At 40.3% G+C, this 26946-nt stretch overlaps 1 protein-coding gene across 1 annotated transcript in view; it reads left to right on the top strand.

The window, feature by feature from the left end:
- stxbp5l (syntaxin binding protein 5-like) overlaps window positions 1-26946 on the top strand; it is a 159910-nt gene that overhangs the window by 24195 nt on the left and 108769 nt on the right. Inside the window, 1 exon segment of the mRNA XM_034134174.1 lies at window positions 5936-6033. Coding sequence (XP_033990065.1) covers window positions 5936-6033 — 98 coding nt within the window.

Below are 26946 nucleotides of genomic sequence, written 5' to 3'. Positions count from 1 at the left end.
TTATTAAATAGTAAGTCGCTTTGGATAAAAGCGTTAGCTAAATGCAATTTATGAAAGCCTCACTCAGGATTTTTTTACCAAGTGTAAAGTTATTTAATATATAAAGACTATATATTATTGAATTACAAGATTAGATATACTTTATTTGATCTAAAATATTGATGTGTTCAAATGCTCTTCTAAACAAAACTGAAAGTCCATGAAAAGCTGTCTTCCTGTTTCTGTGAAGGAAGCGCCATCTCCTGGTTAAATCCTGAAATTGAAAATCTGGCAACGCCCTCTTGGAAAATAGTGGGAGGGCTTAACATTCCCAGATACTGGTCTTTGGCAGGTCTTAGGCAGGTAACTGGCAGGTAGTAGGCAGGAAGCAGTAAGCTGGAGTCTGAAATAAGATGCTCCATCTGTATGCTCCGTATCAGCTCAGCATCTCTCTCTCTCTCTCTCTCTCTCTCTCTCTCTCTCTCTCTCTCTCTCTCTCTCTCTCTCTCTCTTTCTACACACAGCGGATCCGCTGCCCGTTTAACAGCCTCATCTTTGTCAAACTTTCTTATGTCCTTTCTCTAACACGTAATGAAGGTTATTTAGCGTTTTAGCTCCTATGTTGTTAATATTGACCGCCATTTCCTTTATGAAGTAAAGCAGCCTCCCTGTCTGTGTCCTCACGCTGTCCTCACATCCCCGGACCCCAGACTTGGAGGAGCACAGGGATGTCAGTATTGTTTATGAAGCAGGGTATAGAAAGTACATTATTGAAATGAAAATACTATTTTACCACTTAGAACTAACTAAACAATTATCTTTATATAATTGTATTCAATAACCATAACAAAATTAAACAGTATGAAGTGATTTGTAAATAGGAATACAGATTTGACTTAATGTTTTCATAAATATATTTTTCTCCCAGTTTGTCATGGGACTTAATTTTACCCTCTCAAAGAACCAGAATCGAGAACCAAAAAGAACCGGAATCGAAAAGCATAACCGGAATCGTTAAAATCCAAACGATACCCAACCCTATGTGTGATGCAGTAAAATCTTACCGCTCACTTCCGTTAGCGGTGTTGTAAAAACCGTGGGAAAATGTCAAATACGATGCCGATCGATTTAAAAAAATTGCCAAACTCACTTGTCCATGGACAAGTACTCTCGAAAAACTTTTTCTTACACTGCCTGTGGTATCTTTAATACCATAGGTAACTTTAACTGTAATAAATGCCTTGATCTTGATTTAAAAAGTGTTACATTAGCATTTGTACCTTCATATCAGGTATATAAAAGGTTATGCACCATTACTGTAATCACATTAAGATATCTTTGATATTTTAATGTTATGTTTCACTGTGTCTCTCCGTGTTTGGAGACATAGCTGCTCAATGCAACATTTGCTGGCGGTGGTGCTATTTATAGCAGCAGGGGTCTAGACCAGCACTGCAGCTGAATGCTGTGTGGAGAGAGATGATGGTGGGTGGCATGAGGTGATATTAGTCTTTGGAGGGGGTGGGGATGTCTGTGGGGTTATCTGATTAAACACCAGGCTTGTTTGCATAAAGGTGTGTGTGTGTGTGTGTGTGTGTGTGTGAAAGCTGCACAACGGAGGTAGAGAAGCGGGGAGGAGGTAGATTGAGAGCAGAGGTAATGTTATGCAGCCTCTGGCAGCCATATCGCAGGTCCTGAGCAGCAGGTCAACAGTTGCGGCATAGATGCCGCAACTGCTTTGAAAGGATGAATCTACATTTAGTTATCCCTTGTGTTTTTCTTGTTAATATGGGATTGATAACAACAGGTAAAACCACACTGTAGACTGAGAGATGGATAGATAAATATGATTATTTTTGTTGCTATTCCAATAGAATTCATGATATTCGAGAGAATGATAATTTTTTCTATCCTAATTTTCATTCTCATTGAAAAATATATTTAAAGTGATCATGTTCTCTTTATCTGTACCTTTCAAGTCTGTAGAATGGGATTTATAGGCCGGTACTTCCCATACGCATTCATCTAACTACAAAAACACACACACTGAAAGAGGAATATAAATGGCTTTATGGCTTAGCCCTTGAAATATATATGAGCTGCTCCGAGATTCACCAGTAAATGTGTTTTCCATCTGCCTCTCGGCTCTCTTGTATATATATGTAGGGGGTGGATATCCTGTATCCCAGCAACAGTGCACTAGTTTTGGGCTAGAGAACCTGAAGGGGCCTGGTGGCAACACCTGAAGGATGGATGTGTGTATGTGTGTGCCTGGCCAGGTTCTGATGGAAACAGATATGTCAGTGAGTGCGTGCCATTACACATGAATGAATTTGGGCATGAATTGTGTGACCCATTTCTTTCTTTTTCAGAATAGTTGGCTAATGCATTTGGCTTTTTCTTTTATTTAAATCTTCTTCCAGATTCAGAATCAAATGGGTGTTTTTGACCGTCAAGTTGGAACCTTATTGTTGATAACCTCCTCTTTGTCCTCTTAAAAAAATAGGGTTAATGGGGAAATGTGATGATATTATAGGATTATGGCGTGTGTCTGTAAACCTTTCCCCACCTACTTTTGTCACTTCTGGCATTAAGTTGCACACTTGCATCCTATTCAATGCAGCAATACATGCAAGATAACTTCTTCTTAAAGTCCATTGAAAATAGCCTTGCCCCACTCTATAATATGCATGAAGAGGTGTATTGTGGTGGGGGTGTTGTAGCTTATGGTTCATGTGTTAAAGCCTAATGCCTTACAGATGCATTGTTGTGAGAGGGTTACATATTATACTCCGCAATAGCATGTATTTATTCAGTGTTAGTGAAAACGGTTTACCTTATCAAACATATTGCTTTTGATCCAAATATTAACAAATATGTCCAGCTCTGCAAATTCTTTATATATGTACTTAATTTGATTCAATGGACTGTAAGATGCTATGTTTATGGGTTTAAGCCCTTACACAAATAATATCTCTATTATTGCTTACTACCTTATTTGTATGCAAGGCACTCCGTGGCCCTTAATGTAGCAGTGCAACCACGCTGTGAAGTTATTAGGCAAGTGAAGGATGTATGTGTATCTGAAGATTAGGTACTCTTAATTGGTATGCTACAGTAGCGCACACACACGGTATAGGGCAGGGGTATTCAACTAAAATTCAACGAGGTCCAGTTAGAGAAAATCTCCCCATGCAGAACGTCAAAATGTCTAAGTTGCTTTATGAATTAGTGTGATATATATTGAAGTAGCCTGTAGCTTTATCAACGTCTGCATGTAATCAACAACTGACTGCCAATCAAATAAAGAAAGTACAATTAATAAACAACAATATTTATTGTCAATTAACATTGAACTATACAGATATACAGTCAAATACTGTGGATGTGTAATGTTCCTCTCAGGCTGCATTTAAAAATAAAATAGGAGAAAATAAATAAAATAGCTTTTGAAAATATGTGCATCTTAAAAGTGCTTAATTTTAGATAAATAAAATAAAGTGTAGCAGCAGCAGTTTAAATCTGGGCTAAAATGGTGTCAGGGCCATTCTCATACACACATGCAGGTGCTCATTGGTTAGCCTCGGTTAGCCTGCCCTGGAACGATATTTAGTTTTCATTTTGATCCTGGTGGATTGATCATATTGGGCTCTGAGACTGCTTATTTTTTGTGACCTCAGTTCTGACTTGAGAGGGAATGTTTGGTCAAACACTTTGTGTTTTGTCTCATAGTGGCATTTTGGCACTTTTAATGAGCGCCACGGTCTCTGAACAAGTGAGACACACTGGTTCTGTGCTCCCAGTGGGCAGGATGAACATGAATGAGTCCGTCCACTCAGGGTTAAAAGCTCTGTTCTCACTGTCCACTTTCCTCTTCTTGGAGAGCGCCATGTGTCATTATTTGTCTCTCCCTGTCTGTCGCTAACACGCCTGTTCACTCTCCTCTCCGCTTCTCTCCCTGTATCGCTAATTATTCTCTTCACTCACTTTCCTCTCCGCTCCTGATCTGCCGGTCTCTCGTCTCTTCTTCTGTGTTTCTCTCCCTGTATCGCTCACTCGTCTCTTTCGCCCCCTGTCGGCAGCGGTTAAAATAGAATCGCCCCGTAAAAATTGAATTCCCCTATTAATGTATTGATTATAGGTCCGGGTCCGTACAGGTCGGCGTCTGGGTCCGGATCCGGACCGCGGTCCGCCTGTTGCCGACCCCTGGTATAGGTTATTTCTATTCTAAATATAACATGAATTAAGCACGTCATGCAATATGTGTTAATAATAAACATAGCAGATGTAGACTCAAACACGACTTCTTATGAATGGGAAAATGTGTGCAAAGCATTCACACGTTTAACACACGCGCAACCACACACAAGCACAGACTCTCACTCACTTTTGATTCCCATTTCCCGGTCGAGTCTCCTCACCACTGAGTGATCTCATTCTCTGTTTTATAACCCTTTAATTCATCCAAAGGCTCTCATATTATCTTTCCAAATGAACCCCCTGCAGTATTAATGAGATCACAAAACCCCTGCTACAAGAATTCATGCAGCCAAACAAAGGTGTTTATGATGGTGCTGGGGTGGGGGAGTCTGGCAACAATGCATGTTATAATATGATGAGTTGATTCTGAGTTAGAACACAATGTTTATTATTGAGCAATTTATTTTGGACTACAATAGCCTTTATATTAAGTATTGGGTCAAAACAGTTGTAAAATACGCTCTGTAGTTGCATCAGGTGTTATTTTCTGGGATTTCTGGGCTTGACTCTGTAATAATGGAGCAGATTGGAGGCGGGGCTTACCGAAAAAGGAAGTGCGCAGTATCCAGTTCTTTATACATCAATGGGTTGAATATGTGTTCACTTTGGAACCATTTCCTTGTATTGAGATCTTAGGTGTTTAAGGATTATTGTCAATGTGGTATTTTTTGCAAACACCTTGGTTTTGGAAACAAATAAATACATTAGACGGGAGAAATACTTTAGTTTGGATGCTTTGTTTGAGCAGGGTGTCTCTGACAGACAGTGTTGCTTATATCGGCTTCAACTATGATCTATTTAATGTTCTAAAACTTACCTGAGCATTGTTACATTCATTAAACAAAACTTTCTCACACTACTACTTTCTGGTAACATCATTCCTGTATTACTTCTATTCAACACCTGTGCTGTACATCTCTCCAGAGCAGATATCTGCAAGTGAGGCGCTGCTGGGAAATGTAACATGACTAATGGCAGACAGCTGCAGTGCATGCAGAGCAATTCAGAGTAGCAGTGTGTGAGACATTGTCTTTTTGCCTCGTCAGGTCTTATTCACTATCAATTAAATCCAGATGCAACGTTAACAGATGCTGCTGTCTCTTTGCTAATTATACAGTGCGAACTTCCCATGTTTTATCAATAGAAAAAGTAACCTTTCAGCTCATTGATTTAGATGCATATTTACTATGTTCTGTGCCTCCATATTTATTCAAAAGTGTTACAACCAGTACAAGTGAAAGTAGAAATGTGTGTTTACAAAAATACAGATGTTGTGTCTGCTCTCACTTTCACAATCAGTTACATAAAGAAGTTATAGGATTTTTCTTGAAACATTCAAAGCAATTATTTTTTGGCAGCCTCTATTATATTTGTTGTCAGTTAAAAAAATTGAACAAATGTTTGATTACAATTTAAAAGTTACCACACCATGCAATGTAGTATGACATAATTCATTACTTTTACCATTTCATCAGAAAACAAGCACATTTTATGTGCTTTTGTTAAAAAAAGTCAACTGAATTAAAGATTACACTAACAAAAGTTGACAAATGACAAAGCTTCAAGTGGATTCACCACACAATAAAACGCCAAAAGTCAAGCAAAATCATTAATTTTGTAATAATTTCATAATTCCTATGACCCTTACATTTTGTTCTATTTTAACTAATGTCTTATTTTGTGTATTTCCTTGCAGACGGTGCGTCACGGTTTCCCTTACCAGCCAACTGCTTTGGCCTTTGACCCCGTGCAGAAGATCCTGGCCATCGGCTCCAGGACAGGCGGCGTGCGGATGTATCCTTTAACCCTCATCTGCTCCCTTCCTCCCTTCCTCCCTTCCTCCCTTCCTCCCTTCCTCCCTTCCTCCTGTCTGGAGACACACTAGACACAGTCTTGCAATTTACAAGTTGAGATGCCCATATACGAGATAGGGTTGCACAATTTTTTTCTATATGGTAATATAAAATATATTTGAACATTTGAAATTTGACATAATATTCAAATTCAGTAAGCACAATATTTTTTAATATGTTTTAAAATATACATTTCATTAAGTATTGTGGAGTTGCAGAGATATCCCAGTCTAAGAATCGTATTCTTCAGTCCCAACAAAATATCTTTGTTTGGTACATATCCTAAATAAAAAACCGCGCCATGATCATTTTGATGTATTTTTAAATAATAATGAGAATTTAGATGCATAAACGCTTAATCCTTCCAATTTAGTTATCGCAATACAAGTCAAAGTAATTGCAATAAGTGATTCTTTTTTTTGCCAGTCTGAGCACTAAATATAACAGATGCACACTGGCCTTAAATGTAATTAAGACAGATACTTGTGACCTATACTGGTACGAGAAGAAATTACATCGTTCACAGCAAATCATTTATCAACTTAGACATTAACCTGTAACACTGCTGTTTCCAGGCAGGGGCCTTCCTTCCTTCTTCCTCCCCTCCACCTTTATCCTCCCATTCCCATCCCTCTTTCAGCCTTGTCATGTCATGTTGCTAGGCTGCCATGTCGCAGGCTCAAAACGGTCCGTCCAACAGCCCGTCCCCCCGGGTCACCCCGTCACAGGGACGGGTGAGAATGTGTAAGTGCAACCCAGGTAGGAGATTACACCCTCATAAATACCCAGAGTTCCCAGTGTGCCTTTAGGGGAAGCCAGCAATTATTGATGCTGCTGCAGCAGCCACACTGCTGCTGGTCCTGCCGTGGTAATAGATGTACAGACAGAGTGATTTCACTGCATAAAGAAACAAAGAAATAAAGGCATTGTGGCATTGTTTGAATATTTGAAAAAGAGGGAAATGATGCTCCTCAGTATGAATGCCTGACTGTGAAGCAAGGCTGCAATTTGAGCTGGATTGAAGCCCTTGAGTGACTTAGCACTTGTATTGACATTTTGCACACACCTCCATCTGCTCCCATGTGGCCTGTCACTGACTCTCTATCTCCCTTTTTTCTCTCTCGCAATTGCACGCTCTCACATCATTTTCCTGTTTCTCATTCTGCCTCGCCCTCCACCGTCTTCTGTCTAGAGGACCTTCTTATTCCTACTTATTTATTCGATTCATCCCTCCCCTGTCCTTCACTGCCTTTCTCTATGTTCTTCCCCTATCTTTCCAGGGTTTTGAACGTCCACCTGCCATTTTCTGCCAGGGTTTCTGATTGTTCTTTTTCTTCTATTGCTTTTCAAATGCTCTCCATGTTCCTTTCTTTGTTAGCTGTATACGAACTGTGAACAGCGCTATAACAGTCTTCCACTCACAACCAAGGATATTTGAAACATTTCACCAGATTTTCATTTCAGCCTGTGAAAGAAAAACAATGTTTAGGCTAGCACTCTTTCTCTGCTGTGACTGACCCGCTACTGTAAGCCGCTGCCTTCTACTGTAGCAACACATCACTATTTGGCAGATATATATATATGTTTTGTTCCCGTTAAGATATCTGTATTGATCTCCGCTGGCTCAAAAGTAAATATTCAGCTGACACTATTGATCGACGGTGTGGGGCTGCGGTTATGTGGGCTCTCTGTGGGAGGTGCCTTTTTCCTGTATGCGGTGTGTAGGCATGCGTGTCTCCCCGTGTGTTTGTGTTTGTCCGTATAGGCAGAAGAGTGATCAATACATCTTAGCTTCCAGGGAGTGTCCTAGCTTTGTCATAAAAAAAACATTTAGTCAATAACCTAGATACTGGCTCCAGTTAAAGTATGGAGTGATTTATTTAGTCAATTAAACGAGATACAACTACTCTGCCATTTATCAGCCACGTCTACATATAGCTTCAACTTTATTACCTTTCACCTCTCTTTCATGATGTAATTAACAAGTCAATTTCATTTCACTCCAAAATCTCAAGATGTGACGTTGCAGAGGCTCCGTGTTTTGTCTGAAGGGAGACTTTAAGACTCAAAGGACTATACAAGGCATAAGACCAGACTATTTAAAAACCCAACTCATAGGCCAAATGTATTAATGTACAACCAAGGAGTTGGGTCAGGGTTGGAGAAAATTCTCAGAAAAACGAGTGAGGGAAAGAAGCAAGTAGAGGAATACATAGAGTTATAGGAAAGGAGAATGAGATAAAGGAAGCATTAGAACACCGAGCACACGTCTAATGGGGCTGTCCGCTGTTTTCTAGGAACAAAGCAACTGGTCTTATACAGATGTACCCATCATAGGTCACAAGTATCAGCTGTCTGTTGGCTGAAAGAGAGAAAAGATGGTTTTTGTTGGAGAATGAATGCAATCATCAGACCTCTTTGTTAATCTTTAATTTATAATGGCTGATACTTGTGAACAACAAACAGAAAAACAAACCTGAGCAAACCGACAGACTGTTACAATAGTACTTTGTTTTGGACAGTATTGTTATAACCTGCAGTTTTTCAAAAGTGTCATATATTAAGTATGAACATATGAGCCAATCACAATAGGCCTGGTCCTGCTCCGGTGAATGGTGCATAGTGACGATGTCATCAGGGTTGGCGCAGTGGGTTGGCAATGAGGCTCTCTGCAGTGGGCTCATGGGACACTGCTCCCCCTGCCTGGGACGAGATCACCAAAATATGCTGAGATTTGGTTTATTCAGACAGTCAGACCAAATGGAAGTGACAAACAGCATGTCAAGTGTATTTGTGTGTATAATATGTTTCTTTCTGTGCCTACACCCCTGTGTCTGCTTGCTCAGTGTGCGTTCATGTGTGCCGCCTACCTGTGTCTACATCCAATGTGTGCACATGTGTGTCTGTCTCTCACAGTGTTGGTTGTTGTGTCTGCGCAGTGAAAGTGGATGTAGTTTCAATAAGGGGGTCAGGTAATAGAATTGCCCAGAGTCTGATAGACAGTCAGTTCTCATAACAGTCAATCTGATCGGAGAGAAGAGAACACAAATGAGGTTAGAGATGGTAGAGAGAAACGGAAAAGAATGGAAGAGGACAGAAAGAGGGTTCTTATTGATAAAAATGGCTTGTTTATAAAATCACATGACAGTTTTCATTGATCAACATATCACGTGAAAAGCAATGCGGTAAACCATTGCCAAATTCAATTCAAATAAATTTTACTCACTTACGTAGATATATGAAATGGAACACCCCAATAACATATCCAAATACCCCAATAACATATCAAAAGCTTTATAAAAGTAGATACAACACTCAACAGAAATTATTTACAATACACTGTTCATCACTAACACATCTAGAATCTGAGAGAGTTTATGTTATTTACAGAAACATGTACATACTAAAAAACACCTAACAATACCCTAGAATCAAATTAATCTGTCCCCAACTTCTAAATGGGCCAAACTATATTTATTTTGAGACATGGTAAGTGCCCGGGGCTGGTGTATTAAATTATTATCATGTTTACCTAGTATAAAAACTGACTACAAAGTGTACGTAAATAATACTGATTCATAATGTCTGGGCATATCAATAGACTTGATTAAAGCTGATATTATACGTCCTCCTCTATCAGCTCAAGGCACTGCCAAGGCTTTTGCCTCGCCCAGGAATGTGCTGACACTGCTGAGTATCATGATAAGTTATCCAACGTCGAAAGCAGTCTCCTGCTTGTTGCTAGGTAGGAAGTCTTCTGCAGCTTTACTTTTCAGAAAGAAACTCTCATCAGCAGCCGCATGTTCAACCAAACAGCAGCAAACAATTAGTAAAGCGGACGATGGGAGGCGGTCACTCCGTGTAAACACACAGCTACTGTTACAATCCATTATTAATCACACAGTCTTGCGGTGTTTGTGACAGAACAGCGTCGCAGTGCCAGTTTGAAAAAACAATAGCATTAGATAGTCATCAATTAAGCATTCAACGTTGTCACAATGTGTCATTGGCTTTGCTGACTGTGTGAGCAGGCCTTCATACATGATGACTATTTTACAGTCAGAAAGAGGCTAGGGCTACATTCAGATACTAACAAGACCATGTGTTGGGTGTATTTGAACCCAGCATGCTCTACTTACATCCCTTCTATCACCACAAACTCACCACATGAGCTCACAGACTCATTGCCATAGATATGAGCACACATAATCACGACCAGACATAAGTCCTGACTTCACTCTGTCTTGATTGAATTACACGTAATAGGATTTGCAGCCCTCTATTTGAAAACTAGAGTAATGGCAGGTTTTACTATAGCGCAAAAGGTGAGCAAGCAGAAATGCTGCTCTGCTAGAAAAAGGATGAAGCAGCAATATTAAGCTGCTCTTAACCGCACATGCACTTTATCCTTACTTTACCCTTGTAGTGTGCACCATAATAGAATTAATGGCTCCATCCAGTAGTATCCTCCTGGATTAGAGGGAAAGTAATATGAGCATCGCACTGTGTTTTGAAAAAAGAAAGATGTATGGCAAAGTATTTTTTTCCTTTTAATCATAGAGTTAACACTTTTAAAAAAAAAAGGCTTCATGTGGTTTCTCCTATCTTTAGCATGCACAACACCTCTTTAATGAGTGTTTCCCGGTTTTATTTCCGAGTGAATACTCACAGCAGATGTTGCATGTTTGCCTGCGGCTGTGGAAACTTCCACATTTGGTGAGATCACATGCATATCCAGATACAAATATAACAGAGGTCTGGGATTTTTCAGCGATTAACTTAGTCTGAAAGTGTTATGTGTAACCCATTTGCTCAACTGAACTTAGTATACATCCTGTAATACTTAACTGTATATCCTGTACACTTAGTATTTCATGCATCTATAAACTTCTTTTGTTTGTATTAAATCATAGGCCATTTATAACATGCCGACAGCAGAAGATAATATTCAATATTATATCTTTTTTTTTCAAATAACAATAAGCTTTATGATAACACCACAAAGTATGACACAATGCAACTTCCATTGAATCAATTCAAGGGCTTTGGCTTTTGTGTTCCATTGACCATACGCTTCTATTTGTAAAAAAAAAGAGGAAGCAAGCAAGAGAGGGAGGGTATCTGGTGTTTTGGGAGTTTTTATGGTGAGTGACTTGATCAAAATAGTTCAGGAAAATCTGCCCAGCCAACATGGGAAAGTGTGCGGAAAGTTGCACTGAAAGACTGTAATCAGAACTGCCTCTGAACTCTGAGCCATATTATTGTTGTGGCAACAGTGGGTTAATAATAATAATAATAATAATGCATCATATTTTTTATTTTATTACACATATTAGACATGTAAGAGTCATTACTGTGGACATTACCCACAGGAGCAAATTCGGGTGAAGTGTCTTGCCCAAGGACACAACAATAACAATAATCATGATTGATTGCTGTAATTTTACATAATTTTATCAAAAATAACAATAACATATAAGGCAAGGCAAGTTTATTTATATAGCACTTTTCAACACAAGGCAATTCAAAGTGCTTTACAAAAATGAAAGACATTAAGAAAATGGCATTTCAAAACAGTCATTAAAAAGCAAAGATAATAAAATAAACATTATAAGAAAAAATACATGAATAAAAGTTACAGTGCAGTTTAAGATATGAATATATCAATTAAAAGCAGCGGTAAAAAGAAAAGTCTTCAGCCTGGATTCAAAAGTAGTAAGAGTTGCAGTGGACCGGCAGGTTTCTGGTAGTTTGTTCCATAATAACTGAACGCTGCTTCTCCATGTTTAGTTCTGACTCTGGGGACAGAAAGCAGACCAGTCCCTGAAGACCTGAGAGTTCTGGAGGGTTCATAATTTAGCAGGAGATCAGAAATGTATTTTGGGCCCAAACCATTCAATGCTTTATAAACCAGCAGCAACATTTTGAAATCAATTCTTTGACACACAGGAAGCCAGTGTAAAGACTTCAGAACAGGAGTGATGTGATCCACTTTCTTAGTGTTAGTGAGGACTCGAGCAGCAGCGTGCTGAATTAGCTGCAGCTTTCTAATATAATTTGTTGTGAGACCTGTAAAGACACCATTACAGTAGTCGAGTCTACTGAAGACAAAAGCATGGACAAGTTTTTCCAAATCCTGCTGTGACATTAGTCTTTTAATCCTAGATATGTTCTTTAGGTGATAGTAGGCAGATTTAGTAACTGTTTTAATGTGACTGTTGAAATTCAGGTCAGAGTCCATGACTACACCTAGATTTCTGGCTTCATCTGTTGTTTTGAACATTGCAGACTGAAACTCAGCGCTAACTTTTATACGCTCTACCATTACCTCAGTTTTATCTTTGTTTAATTGGAGAAAGTTCTGACACATCCAATCATTGATTTGTTCAATGCACTTACTCAGTGTTAGAATTGGAGCATAGTCTCCTGGTGAAATGGTTATGTAAATGTAGGTGTCATCCGCATAGCTATGGTAACTTATTTTGTTGTTTTTCATTATCTGAGCCAGTGGTAGCATGTAGATGTTAAAGAGAAGAGGCCCCAAGATGGAGCCTTGAGGTACCCCACATGTCATATTTGTCAACTCAGATGTGTATTTACCTATAGAAACAAAGTTGTTTCTGTCCTTTTAAGTAGGATTCAAACCAATTTAGAACTGTTGCCGAAAGTCCCACCCAGTTTTCCAGTCGGTCTAGTAATATGTTGTGGTCAACGGTGTCAAACGAAGCACTGAGATCTAATAATACTAACACTGAAGTTCTGCCACTGTCAGTGTTTAAGTGGATGTCATTGAAGACTTTGGACGAAAGCCTGACTGGAACAGTTATTTAAATGCAAGAAATTACTCAACTGTTGAAAGACAACTTTTTCAATGATTTTACCTAGAAATGGGAGATTTGATATGGGCCTGTAATTGTTCAGTACTAAAATGCCTCTTGTGCACCTTCCCTTTCCCATTTTGGATAATGCTACCAAAATATATTTATATTTTCCAATCTCTGAACCACCAAGTGTTACAAAACACTTTATTTTCGTTTCAATCTGGAAATTGAAATTGAAAAGTAAGTGTTGAACAGTGTTGAACAAGGTTCAAGGTTCAAGGTTCTTTATTGTCAATCTGACATAGCTACAGAGTAATTATGTAGTTGAAAATCTTATGTCACAGGCTTCTCCAACAATGCAACATAATAACATAATAACAATAAGAGCAAGAGCAATACAAAAAGAATAATAGTTATAAAATAAAATAAAGTTATGATGTGGAATAGTGCAATAGAGTCTATATACAAGTTATTGGAATGATATATATATATTAGGTATTAGATACATACTACTGAGTAGCAGATGAATGTTTGATGTTGTTTCAACAGTTCAATTTTTTAACAGTCTCACTGCCCGCGGGAAGAAACTGTCTCCGAATCTTTTTGTCCTTGCCAGGATGCTGCGGTAACGTCTGCCAGACGGCAACAGAAAGAACAGTTTGTGGCTGGGGTGATGGGGGTCTTTGATAATCCGTAGTGATTTCTTCCTGAGCCGCTGGGAGTAAAGGTCCTCCATGGATGGCAGCTCCGTCCTGGTGATGTGCTGTGCAGTTTTCACCACCCTCTGTAAGCCTTACGATCGAGGTCGGTGGCAGCTGCCGTACCAGGCCGTCATGCTGCCAGTCAGGATACTCTCTATCGTGCACCTGTAGAAGTTGCAGAGTATCCTGGAATCCATTTTGAACCTCCTCAACCTGCGGAGGAAGAAGAGCCGCTGTCGAGCTTTCTTGGTGATGGTGGTGGTGTGAAGAGACCATTTCAGGTCCTCAGTGATGTGGACCCCAAGGAACCTGAAGCTGCTGACTCTCTCCACCGTAGTCCCATTGATGGCGATGGGGGCGTGTCCCTCTCCCTGCTGCTTCCTGTAATCCACAATCAGCTCCTTTGTTTTGCTGATGTTGAGATGGAGGTTGTTATCCTGGCACCAAGATGTCAGGTTTTCGACCTCCTCTCTGTACGCCGTCTCGTCATCGTCTGTGATCTGGCCGATGACAATCGTGTCATCAGCAAACTTCACGATGGTGTTGGAGCTGTGTGTGGCCACGCAGTCGTGGGTGAACAGGGAGTAGAGGAGAGGGCTGAGCACGCAGCCTTGAGGGGCACCGGTGTTGAGGATCAGGGTGGAGGATGTGATGTTTCCCACCCGCACTGCCTGGGGTCTGCCCGTCAGGAAGTTCAGGATCCAGTCACAGAGGGCGCTGTTGAGCCCGAGGTCTCTGAGCTTGATGGCCAGCTTGGAGGGCACAATGGTATTGAATGTTGAACTGTAGTCAATGAACAGCATTCTCACATATGTGTTCCTGTTCTTCGGGTCCAGGTGTGAGAGGGCAGTGTGGAGGGTGAGGGCTATGGCGTCGTCTGTGGACCTGTTTGCTCTGTAGGCAAACTGCAGGGGGTCCAGAGATTCAGGGAGGGAGGAGGTGATGAATGATTTGACTAACCGCTCAAAGCACTTCATTACGGTGGAGGTGAGTGCTACTGGGCGGTAGTCGTTGGGGCAGGTGATGATTGTCTTTTTCGGGACAGGAACGATAGTGGAATGTTTGAAGCATGTGGGGACTACAGACTGCAGCAGGGACCTGTTGAAGATGTCTGTGAACACCTCTGCCAGCTGAACTGCACACACCCTGAGAACACGGCCAGGGATGCCATCAGGTCCAGGAGCCTTGTGTGGGTTAACCCTTTTAAAGGATTTACACACATCTGCCCTATTTAAAACAAAAGGGCAGTGTAGCTCCTGGTCCATATGTACCTCCACAGCCTGGCTGCTCTCAAAGCGTGCAAAAAAACTGTTCAGCTCATCTGGGAGAGATGCGCACGCAGACACTCCCGCAGCACCCCCCGCTGCTCCTTTGTAGTCAGTCATTGTCCTTAGTCCCGCCCACATATTCCTAGTGTTACAGCCTTTGAAGTCAGATTCCACCTTCTCTTTGTACTGTCTCTTTGCATTTTTAATTGCTCTCCGGAGATCATACCTAGACTTCCTGTACTCCTCCAAATCCCCCGCTCTGTGCGCGAAAGTGTGCGCTTTCAACTTGCCGCGCACATCGGAGTTTATCCAGGGCTTTTGATTTGGGAATGTCCGTACAGAAACCTTCGGTACCACGTCATCGATGCATTTCCCAATGTAGCAGATGACAGTGTCTGTGTGTGTGTTGATGTTATTGTCCTCAAACACACTCCAATCCGTAGATGCAAAGCAATCCTGCAGTGCTGAATCTGACTCCTCGCTCCATCGCTGTACTGTCTTTGTAATCGGTCTGTCCCTTTTAAGTTTCTGCTTGTACGCAGGCAACAACAGTAGTGAGATATGGTCTGATTTGCCGAAGGGAGGGCGAGGGAGAGCCTTATATCCATTCCGGAAACGGGAATAAACATGGTCCAATATGTTTCCCCCCGCGCGTCGGGCAGTTGATGTGTTGGTAATATTTTGGCAAAACCTTCTTCATGTTGGCGGTGTTGAAATCTCCGGCCACAACGAACGCCGCATCTGGCCGTGAAGTCTCGGTCTTATCAATAATCCCAAACAGCTGATCGAGTGCCGTGTTGTTGTCGGCGAGTGGCTGCGGGGGGACATACACTGCTGTTATCACAACAGATGTGAATTCCCTCGGCAGATGGAAGGCCCGACATGAGATCATGAGGTGCTCTAGATGTGCGGAACAGTCCGATGAAATAATCTTCACATCTGAGCACCAGTTGTTGTTAGTCATTACACACACACCGCCTCCCTTACTTTTCCCCGGACAGGAGCACTTGCTGTGTTGTGCTGTAATGCAATGCTTCAGATTTTCTGCCAAATATGACTGTTTGGCTCACAGTGTAGAACCCAATGGCAGAGGCTGGTAAATCCCTCTCAATGATAGTCCATCATGGGTTTTCAGTGAACCATAACTTCAACATTTAAGTGTCAAAATGTTGAACCATTTTTGCAATTTTGAAAAACCAGTTGGTGGTAGGACAATGATTTCTGTCTGTGTGTGAAGCTTAATTTCAGCTTAATTGCATTCATTTAATCTTTTGTCACTGAAGATTGACATTGTCACTGACGGAGTAGTCTTTGTTCTGATGCAAATTACAATATTTAAGTATCAATGTTAAATATTATACAGAATTTCTAAACGTATGAAAATGATGATATATGAGTAACATACGTCTTCAAATTTGCACATGAGTTCAAACATTTAACAAGTTATTGCATGGCCTACTTTCATAGAATGGTTTCCATCATAATATCCATCCTCTTTATCCCTGATCTCCTATCCCCTTGGTTGTCTTTGCTCTTTGATTTTTCGTCCACTCTGCTAGGGATGGGTGGTTTGTCGAGGAATGAAAGGTCAGCTGCCTATAAATAGCTCCACTGAGAATAGTGTAGGAAATGCCACTGGTAGTCAGACTACTTCTGCTAAACAATACATTGCGAAGTGTATACAATATAACAGGACACGCATATAGCTCAGCTCAACAGGGATCAATGGCTTTTTAGACCATTTTGAGACCATCGTACACATAGACTGACTTTCATCAACCATACATGAAGACAAGCATCACTCTTTTTATCCCACTCTAAAAGTAGGTGTAGTTTTTCTGAAGAAAAAAGGCGTCACTTAGGCTAGTGCAGGCAGGCTGACCTTTGCCTTTATCTCATGTGCAAAAGCTTGCTAAACCTTATTCAGGGTTCCCGCGGGGTCTTAAAAAGTCTTAAAAAGTCTTAAATTTGATAATCTGAATTTAAGGCCTTAAAAAGGTCTTAAATATGACCAAAAAAATAAGAAAGGTCTTAAATATGATTTAGAAGGTCTTAAAAATGATCGGATTTGAAAGGTACTTCTGTGTTGAGATCGCGTCTAAATGTGTTTTGGGGGAAATGTCCGGGCTGCAAAGTAACCAGTACGGTAAGAGCCTTTCAGTTCCCCCCAACAATTTGTATTGAAATAAATCAACATGGAACCAGTAATCACTAACTTTGTTTCCCCCGGCCCCTTATTGGAGAACACCCAGCTAGCAAGCTTCAGCTAGCGGCAGTCAGAAACTCATGTATCTTAGAATCTACTTAAAAATAAATATGGGGAAGTGTAAGTTCAACCGTATTTGGTTGGAAAACATCGAATTTAGTGCTTGGTTGAAACCAGGGGAGGGGAACGTGTTTGAAGCCCGCTGCACCTTTTGCAAAAGAAAGTAGCGTATGCTAATGTAGCGTTAGCTAGTGCAGCAGCTCCTGCAACAACACCGGCGGACCTCTGGGCGACGTGTGGGTGTACGTCAACCCTAAAAGCGGAGGTGCTGTAGACGCTAAATACCGTAGCTAAACACCGATCATACAACAGCAACGATGAAAGATTGTAGCCAAGGCAGCAGAGCTCTGAATATAGCTCTTGTCTCTCTCTCTCTCTCTCTCTATCTCTCTCTCTCCTCTCTCTCTCCTCTCTCTCTCTCTCTCTCTCTCTCTCTCTCTCTCTCTCTCACACACACACTAGGGCTGTGCGATTATGGCAAAAATCATAATCACGATTATTTTGGTCAATAATTGATATCAAGATTATTAAATACGATTATTCATTGACTTTGAAAACATCCATTTATTGAACTTTAAAACAAATAATAATTTGAACAGTATCTTTTTAACTGTTGATTACCCTGAACCTATAATTCAACTGCAAAACCAATACAAAAATAAATTAAATAAATTATACATTTAAATAAATAATATCAAAATAATAAATACCAATAAACAAGATCAACAAATATTTTGGAGCGCACTTCCACAAGCTATTAAACATGTATAAATATGATAAATAAAAATAAATTAGACTAAAATTAATTAGATCAAATATGTTGTAGTGCACTGTCACAACCTAGCAAAGCAAAATAATTTCGTAATTGTGGCAGGCCAAAATCGTAATTGCGATTAAAATACGATTAATTGCACACCCCTAACACACACACACACACACACACACACACACACACACACACACACACACACACACACACACACACACACACACACACACACACACAGACACACACACACATACACTTTTTGTCTAACACGCTAACACAGTTCTGTACTGTTATGCCTTTACATTTACTTTGTAAGTCATTATGGGACGTATTTCTTCTTTCATAGCAATTTTCCTTCATACTTTCTTGCCGTGAAATAGGTCTTAAATTCTATTCAAAGTGGTCTTAAAAAGGTCTTAAAAAGTCTTAAATTTGAGTAGGCGAAACCTGCAGGAACCCTGTTATTGCACAAAGGTCAATACAAAGCTTCTACTGTATGATGAATGAAAAGCCATAAGAAAGAGGGCATAGGAGATAGTTTAAAGAACTGGCCTGTACCAAAAGATAATATTGGTTATGTTATCAACATTTTATTTTAACTAAACTTAAAACCCCCTAACTTCCAGTTTGTTTGCTCTTAGGAGGCATGTGCCATTGTGGCAAACATTTACTCTGATGTTTACTTATGAGGACATGTAGTGTAAATAAAATAGTATTTGGTTTATGACTGAAGTCACAGTGCTGCTGAGATGTGTAATGGTGCAGTTCCACTACAGCGCGGAGCTCGCTTTAAGCGTGCCGTGTCGTGCCGTACCCGTTTTTGGTTGCGCTTCCACCAGGCCTAGTTACGGCCCGGCCCGGCCCGGGGCCACTTTTTCACCTCTTTTCTGGCCCGACAAAATTGTGGTTCTATCGGGGCCAACAAACAGGGCTGAGTCGGGCTGAGTATGCTAAACTAGAGAGAGGAGCGCTGGCAAGAGGGGTACAACTACAACAAGATGGACATATTTGACCGTGATTTAATTGTAATACACGTTTCAAAATGATGCCGAAGTAACAACATACTGATACCGGTTAGTAAAAACCATGAATTAATGCTTTGTCAAGTCTGCAGACAGACGGCAGGCGAAAAACCTTTTAAAATTCGTGTTTTTCTAGATGGAGATTGGCTAAGCTAATGCAGTATATGCTCCGACCGTCCACACTCACAACAACGGCCTATACAGACATAAATAAAGCAGCGACTGTATTCACCATGACACAGGCAGTCTGTGGTGTGTACTTGTTTAACTTTTGTCGAGTTTCTGAACATATATAAGGAGCTGTGAGCTCTGAGTGCTAACAGCTAACGGCTGTGTTGTGTTTTCTGGAGTTCTCATTGAAGATGACGTCACGGCTCCGCCTACACTGCGTTACTATAGTAACTACCCCAGTTCCTAAACTGTAATGGAAGCGCAGCATGAAGTGAGTTGGCCCAACGCGGCCAAGCCGTACCGAGCCGTACCGAGCGTGGCCGAGGCCGACTGTGTAGTGGAACTGCGGCATTACTCATCTGCCCTTCAGCTCACGAAACACTCACATTGTCCCACACAACAACAAACAAATAAACAAATAAACAAACAGTGAAAGTATTTTCTGCATGAGTGGAATTTAAATGTAAAAACGAGGCCTCTATGACTCAGTGTGCCTTCATGCATTTGTGTGTGTGTATGTGTCGATGCATATACAGTAAGTGAGCCTTAAATATCCTACCATAACAGGTTGAAAACAAAAGGTGAAGTAAAGAAGGGGCATTCAATTTTGATACCGCAGAAACTGACAGTCAAAGTCTATTTTTGTGACAGCAGGAAGTGGCATTCACACAATGGTGTTTGAAGGCTTCCCCCTTTCAGCTAATTAACTGCAGGTCCATGATCCATCTGCAGACTTTAATTGGAGTCAGGCACATTGTCAAAATGCAATTATGCACGTCAGAGCCACTGGCTAAATGTGTGTGACCAGCACCAGACTGTTGCAAAATAACAGCATCTGTATTCTAGTCCACATCATTCTTCACTGTTCCCTATGCAGCGCAAATCAAGAGAAGAGTTGCAGACTGACACATTGTACATAATCATACCAAATCCAAGTCATTTATCCACAAATCTTCTCGTTATGCTTTCTTTCAACAACACTGGATTACTGTGAACAACACATTTTAAAGGGGATAAAAGCAGAAATTACAAAAACCTGATGATACATTTTTCTTATACTGTCTCGTATCAAATGAACAGGTCTTATTTGAAAATAACTAGTTCATATTGTGTGTTTTTCGCTGTTTTCAACGGCTGCATTCTTATGTGTAGTGAAAAATGTTAACCGCTAATTATAGAGATGGCATCGCACATTTATTGTCCATCTCTATTGGAAAGCATTTATATTCTTACACAAGTTCTTCTGTTATAGTCAACATGACCTCGGAGCAATGTATGCAGCCCTTTGCATCCCATGCTCTGCATGATTTACAAAAATAAACGGAGGTTGACAGTTAATGTCATCAGATTGCTATGCCCTATATTCAGTTTCTGTTTAATGAACCTCTTTAATCCATTAAGATTACACCCACCCAGTAAACCCTAAGGATGCTAATTTTTTTAAGCTGTTACACACTTTATTCCATCTTGTATGTGGACTGTATTCTCATTCTCCTACTTAGCCTTCTAATCATCTTAATCAGGATGATTTTATGTTCAGTTTGGTTTCTCTGTCTTCTCTTCTCACTTGGCCACATTTATATTTTAGTGGAAAGAATGCAAATGAAGCCAGCCAATGACTGGATCGCAGTTATTCCGTTATTATCTCAAACCGCAAGAAATTCTGGGAACGGAATTAGCTGCTCGGCCAATGCAATGGTACATGAGATCTTTAAGTCTTTAATTAGATCAGATTACATGTCCCTTTTTCCCGCTGTGTTGCCACGTGTAAACACATTACATAATGCGTAGCTCACTTCATCAGCTGCAGAGAAAGCATAAGGAGGGAGACAGTGAAAAAAATAGAAGGACGTTTTTGAGTCTGTGTGACAGATAAGAGACAATGAGCTGCTCTGCATTCTTATCTCAGCGCGCAGTGATGTCACGTGGAGAACTGTGTGCATTGCAAGTCAATTGAAGATAGGACTGTTAGATCTATGTCTGTGTGTTGCATTATAGTGGAATTGAAACATCAAGACGTAATGGGGACGGTAATGAGGAAAAGCTTCTGAACAAATCCTCTCCTTTTTAAACATTTTGACAATTTTAAGGAGATTGTCATGGTAGTTGACTTACATTTAGTTATTGCTGGGTGTCTCCCACATACTATATACTTGACCTAATTGCTTCAACAAAATGCAAACTTCAAGCCTTAGCCAAAACATTGCAACTATAAATGTTATGTTTTCTCTCATATTTTCTTTATCAGATTTCCTTAAATGTAGCCCCAATGAAACAAAACGGGTTCCTGTTGCACTCACACTGGAGTTAACCATGTCACATACACATTGAATAATGCAACTGCTGGTGATGAAAATCATGATCCTCTTGTTTTTTTCCAACAAATGTAAACATTTTTATAATGAAACAACATCTATACTTGCTCAAGCTGCAAACAAGAACAAACCATACAGTTTTACTTCAATTAACAACTGCACACTCTGCATATTTACTAATGACTTACTTTTTGTTCATATGACCACAGACAACTGGTGAATACAATGCAGCTACATCCTGTCGCACAGCTGGCAGGGGTCCGACAGATGATGCAGAATGATGTGATCAGCACTTTTGCGGGCACTGCACAGGGAGCTTGTTTGACTGGACCCAAGTAAAACAGTGGGAAGCCAAACATTCATTTGCAAATATCACGCGCACCAGAGATAATATGTGGATGCTGTATAAAGAACAAAAGCTGGTCTTGCATGACAGCAGAAATGTAATATTATATTCACATAATATATTACATTGAATAGCAGAAACTGGAAAATGATATTCATTTGTCCAATAACACAACTAAATACAATGGAACAACCCATTCCCCTATGATATTATCCAACAATTCAAGTGCATCAAGTTCATGGGAATCAACTATTGTGTTCACCCTCACGATAAAAGAAGACAAAAAAAGAATAGATATAGACCACTGGGCCAAAACAGCAGAATAACCTTTGGTTTATTTTCCAAGGACATGCTCTCCAAACACCTACAACACTGTTTCTTGTCACTGCTGTGATGAAGATAACAGCAACAGATGTGTCCTTGGTGAGCAGCAAAGGTGCTGTGACCGTCACCACGGTGTCACCTGGTGAGACGGAGCAGCGTAGCACATCATATCTCTTTAATTCATTCTGTCCATCAGCAAAACAACAGACCCTAGCCAAGGGGCTTTACTGGTGCCAGCTGCCTCCCCTGTTGATTTGATTCCTCACCTCATTGCCGGGCCTGCAGCAGTCAGCCACTGATCTGTCCAGGCGGTTTGTCTAGACATCTGATTGTGAAGACAAAGGGACTTTTGTAGTTTCTTTTTTCTCCAAGTCTTTGTTTGTTTGTTTGTTGATTATGGCCAAATGTACTGCGGGTGTTAGAGATTTTTCGGGACCACTTCTGTAAAGGGGAGGGGAATTATACAGTGGGCAAGGGTGTGGGGGGCTCATTGTTGGCGGAGGTATTGCAGGCTGGAGCTAAAAAAACAGGTGGTTTTCCTATAGGTTCCACAGGATACCATGCATCTAAAGGTTCTAAAACGACTTGAATATCACAATCTGTTCCATGTAACATTAGCAGCAGCAGCAGCAGCAGCAGCAGCAGCATGCCAACAGTAATACGAAGTGTCAGGGAAATGGAAGTTAAAGCATCTTTAGCTTCCGAGTGAAACGGATTATGAGAGCGGAGTGTCATTTCCAGGGATTTCATCCAATTTCTCTGGGATTTGATTGCCTAAAAGTGGCCATGTCTTAGAGAGCAAGAGGCCTGTTGAAAACCGCTGTGATTTGGAGCAGCATGCCACCCACAATACATTTGTACCAGAGTTTTGGCCTTCATCCGCACCTCCCAACCTGTGTTATCAGTAGGCTGAGGATGTGGGAAAAATAAATAAATAATACCACACTCTCTTAGAAAAGTAAACAACGTTTTTGGCAGGTGACATAAAAAAACACATCTAGATCTTATGATATTGTTCTGCCGACTACAGTGAGCCACAGGCTCAAACAGTCAGTGGTTTCATACGATTAAGCGGTTGTGTGGACAACATCCCAAAGGGACCTCTGCAATATGAGTAATGGCCAATTTGCAGATTAATACTACGACACGATATGCCAACCGGCCTATCAGTTGGTCTGTTTTAAAGTCATAAAACTCCTCTGGCCTACACATCCACTTTTAAAAATATATAGGGCTGTGCTCTTAAACTAAAAGTGACTTGTTTTTCCCTCTTTATCTTATGATCTTGTATATTACAGACAAAGTCTTTTGGATTCTGAGTTTAGCCTACTTTATATGTATGTGCCACCTTTTGAACAAGTGTTTTTGGTGACTTCAAGTTCATACCACACCATCTTCTATGCAGGTCATACCTCAGTGCTGAGTGTAGATAGACCGAAACACGGCAATTGCTGCCATCTCCCCTGGCTTCTCCATCTAGCGCTCAAGCCGATAGGTGCTTATTTTATCTGCTCTTCTGGCCCCTGGAAGATGAGAAGAAACGATAAAAAGGGCTGATCAGGGAGAAACAAATTCCCAGAGACGGATAAGAGGATACTGCAGGTCCAGGCTGTGTAAAGGTGGATCTAGAAAATAGACCTAAAAGAAGTGGATACAAAGGAGAGCGAGACAGAGGTGTGGATGATGTGGGCAAAATGTGCGTTGAAAAGCAGAGGAGCTGTGTTCAAATTGAAAGTGTATTCCCTCTAAATGGAAATTTCTGGTGTGCTGTGTTGTTGGCTGATTAGATTGGAGGTGATTATTGTGTGCGCCCAAAGCACAAGGAGCATGCACACACACATACATGCATGGACAATATCGATCCACTTAAGGAGGTTAAAATTAAACTTGCTTCTTGCGCCAATCAACTTCTTGTTCACTTAATGAAGTCTTGCTTTGTTAATCATTGCAGTAATGTGATACATTCTGAATGTAAAACAGCATATAACAAACAGAAAGCAACGAAAACTTACGTAGAACTGAAACTTGTTTAAATGGGCACTATTATGCTTATTGAGGGTTAGTGTGATATAGGTTTTTGTGCATGTACATGATTTGCAAAGGCAACAATCCCAAAGTTTCTTCCAGAGGGAGTTATTCTGCCAACTGCCTGAAACGCTTCGATTTAACTCCTCTGTTTACTTCTGTGACATAATGACATCACTATGTTACACATGCGCTTCTATTGGCTAGTGCTCCAACACATTGTACGTGATATGTTAAGGGGCGGACATCTCTAAGTGGTTGACCAATCACAACAGAGTCCATCCAACCAGAGCAGTCTGGGCTCTGGTGAAAAGAGATACTGCAGCACAGGCAGCATGAGAAAAATAAATACCTTTTTGAACATAACACATGTAAACATGTCCCAGTAGAGGCATAACATACACATATGAAGCTGAAACTGTACATAGTAGGGCCCCTTTAAAAGATTAAAATACTTATTTTCTTAACCTCTTCGACACCGCACCCCCGATATCGGGGGGAAAAACGTGTCATCTGAGGAAACAGTGTCTGAGGGCATCTTAATATTTAATAAGCTATGAATGTTTTATATCCATGTAACGGGAAGAAACTCATCTAACTGATCATTTACATTTTTTTTTTTTTAAAAACCCACAATGCTAACGCTGAGCCTCTGAATTAGCAACGAGCGAAAAATGCTAACAGATTACTGCACCGAAATTCACTCACAAAACCTTATTATTTATCTTTTCTGCACATCCAACACATCGTTTCACATCGTGAGGTGACACAGAATCGATGGGTACCCACATTATCACTCTATGATACGAACTCGCGACTTTATAAACAAAAACAGACATCAAAACATGTGGCGCTAGGTAGCTAAAAACGCTAACATGGTTTACCTGTGTCGTAGTCTGGTCAAAACTGGTCTTCAATGGCATTAAAATGATAAAAACGCTGCTGAAGTTAATCCATAGGTTAATCCAATGTGTCTGTGTCCCTTTGAAATGATTTTTGCTAAACCTCTCTAAAAAGGTCAAATGTCACTTGTTTTGCATCAATCTTGATACAGGGTACTTATTATATGTTGTACTTTGGATTCATAAAGCTTTTAGTCTACCTTACCATCATCCAAGGGTAGTTTTCACTATAAGTAAAAAAGATTTTTTGGACGGACACTATAATATACAGTTTTTTACTATGTTCAATCTGAATTTTCTTTAAAATAAAAAACATCTATATTGATTCTGACTTTTCTACATCCAACTCACAGGTTTATTATTACTTTGAGAACAGATATTATTAATTTAACCCTTTTAGAAGGGAAGATATGGTCATTTGTTCTGGGAATGTCATTTTCGAGCCTGAGACCTGAAAAACAGGCTCAGTAAACATGCAAAGTACTTTCTATCATTACGCAAATGTTAATTTTGGGTGAAGAACAGTGAATAATTCATTATGGTCAATTGGCACTTATCCATACCTCTTATTAGGTTGTATCCTTAGTGACTTAATTCATGCAGTTTTAGGTTTTGTAGACTTACTTTTGATGAAAAGAAAATGTGTTATTGTGCTTTATAAGCTTTAAAAGTCAGGTTTGATTGACTTTTGGTATCATGGGTCCCAGCAGAGTGCCACTTGTTAGGGATAAGGACCAATGTCATGAGCTCTTCCATGCTGTATCAGCAAGGCCATCTGAATCATAATTGGCCATTAGTGAAACTGGACTCAATGTCATTACCATCTCGGCTGATATTCATCACAATTAGCATGTTAGGTGTTGTCGTCAATCATTAACATCACATTTTCCATCGTCTCTTGCGAAAGTTAAACTCAAATTAAATAAATGGCATGGCATGCATGATTTTCTAATTCAGTCCTCACTTTGTTACGTGCTCTTTTTTTCAATGTTTTAATTATTCATTCTAATTCTAATTTATTCTAAATATTATATCTAGCTGATTCTCAGAAGTCTCATTTCTGCGTCTTTTTTTATTCCTTACAATGTTCCTTCCTTCCTTCCTCCTTCCATTTAATTAGGATATTTGGTCTCTGGTTTACGCTTTCTGGGGTGAATGAGTCATGGGCCATACAACAGCACTCTAATCTCTTCCGTAATACTGCCTGCTGCTATATAGAGACTGTAACATGCAGGCAGTGCAACAAGCTCAGTGTTGCATCTGTGTGTTTATGTGCAGCCGTGCACACAATCTAAGCAGGTTTTGTGTGCACAGTTGTGTGCTTGCAATTCAGGGAAAAGGCAAGAGAGATAGAGGATGGAAGGCGTGTTGTAGGCTCTTTTGAAAAGGATGTACGCCTCCATGTGTAAGCGAGCGACTCGTGTAGGTGTGCATGTGTGAACACGAGGGTGAATGCAAAGACGGCTGCAAGGAGAGGAGGAGAGAAAGAGGATGGATAGGTTTTTGGCAGCGTTGCAGAGTTGGGCTGATTTATCTTCCCACATTGTGACTCACCATTTCTCAACCATACAGTTTACATTTGAAAGCCGCTACTGAAAGACACAGAGAAAGAGACAGAATGAGAATGAGGGGAAGGGAGCAGGAGCAGCGCAGAGGAAAAAAGTGTTTGAGTTAGAGGAGATTGTAAAAAGTAGGGCATCAACTTTTCTAGCCTGCTTAAAAACAAAGCCAATAACAGCACTGTGTGATCCAAATAAATATGATAACTCAGGGTGTTTTCACTATGGAGTATACAGTATGGTAGTTTAAGTCTATTGCAGAGATACATTAGGTTGAATATGCTGTTCAACAAACAAATCCCATTCACATACTAACTTTCTAGATAAAGCTTTATTAGGCTGTGTACATTTTGGATATTAAATAT

The sequence above is a fragment of the Trematomus bernacchii genome, unplaced genomic scaffold, assembly GCF_902827165.1.
Source record: "Trematomus bernacchii unplaced genomic scaffold, fTreBer1.1, whole genome shotgun sequence".
NCBI lineage: Eukaryota > Metazoa > Chordata > Actinopteri > Perciformes > Nototheniidae > Trematomus > Trematomus bernacchii.
The sequence above is the reverse complement of the archived record's forward strand: the minus strand, read 5'-3'. Positions and strand labels throughout refer to the sequence as shown.